The sequence below is a fragment of the Crocuta crocuta genome, unplaced genomic scaffold, assembly GCF_008692635.1.
Source record: "Crocuta crocuta isolate KB4526 unplaced genomic scaffold, BGI_CrCroc_1.0 C29624816, whole genome shotgun sequence".
Lineage (NCBI taxonomy): Eukaryota > Metazoa > Chordata > Mammalia > Carnivora > Hyaenidae > Crocuta > Crocuta crocuta.
In genome coordinates, this window is record NW_027551439.1 from 1 (window position 1) to 4,239 (window position 4,239).

General features: G+C 57.7%; 1 protein-coding gene across 1 annotated transcript; it reads left to right on the top strand.

The window, feature by feature from the left end:
* Positions 1-68: 68 nt before the first annotated feature.
* Positions 69-3,965, top strand: LOC144219156 (pseudokinase FAM20A-like; the record flags this gene model as incomplete). Its single annotated transcript, XM_077749098.1, has 5 exons — positions 69-249; positions 1,028-1,137; positions 1,517-1,598; positions 2,078-2,137; positions 3,346-3,965. Coding segments are annotated over 5 exons (698 nt in total), but the record flags the coding sequence as incomplete, so codon positions are not given.
* Between the last annotated feature and the right edge of the window lie 274 nt (positions 3,966-4,239).

Consider the following 4,239-nt stretch of genomic DNA (forward strand, 5'->3'; position numbering starts at 1 on the left):
GGGGGGGGGGCTCAAAAATGGCCTTGCCTCCTTCACTTACTCCTTCTCTCTCTCCTCCCCGCCTCCAGCCAGCAACGTGTGCTTCTTCGCCAAGTGCCCGTACATGTGCAAGACTGAATACGCCGTCTGCGGCAACCCTCACCTGCTGGAGGGCTCCCTCTCCGCCTTCCTGCCATCCCTCAACCTGGCCCCCAGGCTGTCTGTGCCCACCCCCTGGATCCGCTCCTACTCGCTGGCGGGAAAAGAGGAGTGAGTTGGCCCCCTGGCCACAGCGCCCGGCCCCCGGCCCCGCAGGCTTGTCCCTGACAGTGGCTGCAAGTCCCTGTACCAAGGCCTTGCGGCTAGCCTGGCTTTGGGGCCCCAAAAGCTGTCCCCAGCCATCTGCCTTCTATGGACTGGGGAGCCAGCTGTGCCCGCTCTCCCCCTTTCGTTCATGGATTCAGTTACCAAGAGCCTACTGCGTACCCAGTGCTGGGGGCCCGGGGTACGGAAATGAAAGACACAGGCCCCCCCCTCGGGAAGCTCCCAGCCTAATGGGGCGGTCAGACGAGAAGCCTGAAATCACAGTGCTGCAGCCGACAGAGTGCATGGGTTCATCCGTCCAGCCACTCAGGCCCCGGCGGGAGGAGAAGTGAGCAGAGAAGGGTTTCTGGAGGATCCTTGGGGATGGTGCATAGCAGACGGAAAGGAACAAGGGGGCAGCCTAGCAGGGGAGCACGGGAGAGGGAGAAGTGACAGAATTGGGGGGCTTGCCAGGGGGCTCCGAATGACGGGAGCTGCAGACGGGCACGTGGTATCCCAGCCGGGATTGGAGCGCCCAGCAGAATGGATGCTCAGGACCCAGAACCACCTTCTCCCAGGGGCCTCCTGGGTCCCCAGCTGCCACTGGCATGCCCAGGAGGCGCCGGCAGCCCAGGGTGGGATCCGGGAGGCAGGGGGTTGAGGGGGCGGGGGGCGGTGAAAGGAGGACCCCCCAACACCTTGCCATCTTGGCTCTTCCGGCCCCAGGACTTCTTCTCCCCCTCAGGTGGGAGGTCAACCCGCTGTACTGCGACACCGTGAAACAGATCTACCCTTACAACAGCAGCAGCCGCCTCCTCAACATCATCGACATGGCCATCTTCGACTTCCTGATAGGTAGGTGGCCGCACTCTGGCCCTGGGCGCCAGCAGCCTCTGCTGCTGGGCTGGGAGTCGCTGTGACCTGGGGTGGCGAGTCGTGGCCCAGATCGCGAGGACCGAGTAACCTCGGAAGTGGCCGAGGTCCCGGAGGACAGAAGTTAACACGCCCCTCTCCCCGGAGAGGCCGTGGCTCAGCAGGCAGGCATAGGTGGAAACAGTCCAGCGGAGGGTGTGCTGGCCGTGGTTGGCTTCCTTCTCCCTCTACGGCTTCACTAAGGACCCTGGGAAACAGCCCGCGGCCCTGGGCTCAGGGTCCTGACTCGGCTGGGGACTGGCCTGCCCGCCCGGGGAAAGGGGAGGGTTCAGAGGTCCAAAGCGTCTGTCCCCCTTTGCAGGAAACATGGACCGTCACCACTACGAGATGTTCACCAAATTTGGGGATGATGGGTTCCTTATTCACCTTGACAATGCCAGAGGGTAAGTGTCCCTGCGGTGGCCCCCGTGCGGCTGCCCCCGGGCAAACAGGAGGTCCTTTCCCATCACGTTCCCGGTCGCTTTGCCTCACTTCTTCCCCTTCCTCTTCATCTTTACTAAGTGATGCTCGGTCTCCTCTTACCTGAGGGCGTTAGTGAAATGGACTCACATGTTTCCTATTTTTTACTCTCTGGTTCAGTCCTAGAGGCAGAGCACACAGCTCATTCTCAGTGCCTGGTCTTCTGTACTTAGGGGATGGATGGATGGATGGATGGATGGATGGATGGATGGAGGTTGGATGCACACCTTTGGACGGAGGCTTCTGTGAGTTGATTGAGGAGGTGGCTGGAGAGGAAGCCACCACGATCCCTGGCATTTTACCCCAGGCGGGGCATCAAAACAAGGCTGAGGTAGAGGAGAGGAGAGAGGAGGCCTTAGGAAGGAGGGGCCGCGGCCGCCCTGAAAGCCCATTTCCCTTCCAGGTTTGGACGACACTCCCAGGATGAGCTCTCCATCCTGTCGCCGCTGTCGCAGTGCTGCAGGTAAGCTTCCGAAGCTCTGGGACAGGTCACAGTCGTGACTCGTCAGGCTCTGAAGGCCCGGTGTCTAGGACGCCGGTGGGAAGGATGACGGGGTGACCTCATTTCCTGTACAGCCATAGGACTCTCTCCCCAGCAACAGCCTCAGGCTTTCACCTTCCAGCATAGAATGAATGAGGACTTCGTCGTGTAAAGCCTCCAATCACCAACTTAAATCGGTAACCCACTCAGAGATCTCACTCGAGCAGAGCCTGAGAGTCTTGGACGGGACTAATCAGAACTCTGCTTCGCTCAGCCCTCGTAGAAGCGCATAAATACTACTACCTGGTCACAGGTTTAAGTAAGATCCTGACTGAAATCCCATAAACATGGGGCGCCCAGCTGGCTCAGTGGGGAGAGCACGCGACTCTTGATCTCAGGGTTGTGGGTCTGAGCCCCACATTGGGTGTAGAGAGTACTTGAAAATAAAATCTTAAAAAAAAGAAAAAATCCCGTAAACTCATGTCAGATTGAAAGGAGGTATTTAGGCTTTGTGCAGCCACCATTCTCTAGAGACTGTCTCATCCACTCCCATACCTCTCGGTGCTCAAGTCGGGCGAAATGGCCCACCGGCTGGGGTCCGGTATCCGGATCTAACCAGAAATACTGGGACGCACGCCTAGCAAAAGCCCCTTTCGTTTCTAGCTGGAAAACTCAGAGCAAAGCGCGTTCTGTATCTGCTTCTCAGCTTCACGTAAGCGCGCCTGCCCCCATCCCTCCCCATCCTACTCAGGCGAGGCAGTGGCAGTTGACAAAGCCAGTCGGACGGTTCAGCTGCTTACACATCTGAAAGCAAGTTCGGGCCCCACATCAGAAGAAATCAGAATCCTAAAGCCCAGACTGCTTGCGCCCCATTTCCACCCCTCGAAGGGCCTGAGAGATGGTATAAAGTTGGCAAGGAACAACCTAGGTACCTAGGGTTTCTGAGATGCCCAGCATCTTCCCCATTTCACCTCCCAGAAACTTCTCTCGTTGGCTTTCAATCTCCTTGAGATGCCATTAAATGTCTCGTATTTCCTTTTCCCTGGTTTTCATTAAAATGTGCTTGAGAAGACGACACCGGGGAAGGCGGCTCCCGGATCAGCTTCCACAGCTGCTTGTGGGGAACGCGGTCGGGGCGAGCCCCTCTCTTCCCACTTACTTACGTGCCTCCTCTGACTCTGTCCTCCCAGGATAAAAAAGAAAACGCTCTTGCACCTGCAGCTGCTGGCCCAGGCCGACTACAGACTCAGCGACGTGATGCGGGAGTCTCTGTTGGAAGATGAGCTCAGCCCCGTCCTCACTGAGCCCCACCTCCTGGCCCTGGACCGGAGGCTCCGGATCATCCTGCAGACGGTGCAGGGGTGTGTCGAGGCCCACGGAGAGCAGAGTGTCATAGCCAGTGACCCTGCAGGGGAGTCAGCCCCAGACCCTGGCCAGCCTCACCTGACACGCTAGGGACCGGATGAGGCCACACCTCAGGAGCTGCACCTGCCAGCCGGCTGCGGACTCGGGGCGCAGACCCGATTCCTCGCATCCCCGTCCGTCAGCAGGGAGGTGCTGGGTCAGGGGCGGCAGGGCACCCGGATGATTCTACAAGAGCAAAAGAAGGGAGATCGGCTGAACTTTCTTTCTCGGTGCACTGCGTTGCCAGGGGACCTCCTTGGCTCCGTTTCCCAGAAGTCACTGCTTCATCAAGGCCACAGACCATGTCCTGAGCCCACCGGGAAACCTGAACAGGAGTCGGGCTTGGAAGGTTGGGAAGCCTTGTCCCGGGAAAAGAGTAGAATAAAAGGGCACCAGTGGACACCTAGCTGACCTCCAGATTCTTAGAACATCTACAAGGGCCATTTCTGATCCAGATAAAATATCTGGCATCTCACAAGCAGACAAAAGACATCTAAAAATGGTAGCTCTCAAACTGGTTCAAAGTAGACCTAACGCTTTCTATTTATGTCCCAGTCGCTGTGGCCCAACTGAATACAATAGTCCCTCACTGACTGGTCCAAAAGGGTTTCTCCAACGTTATTACAAAAGGTAAAAATAACATAGGGATTTGCTCAGAATATCTGAAAGGGGATGTTTTC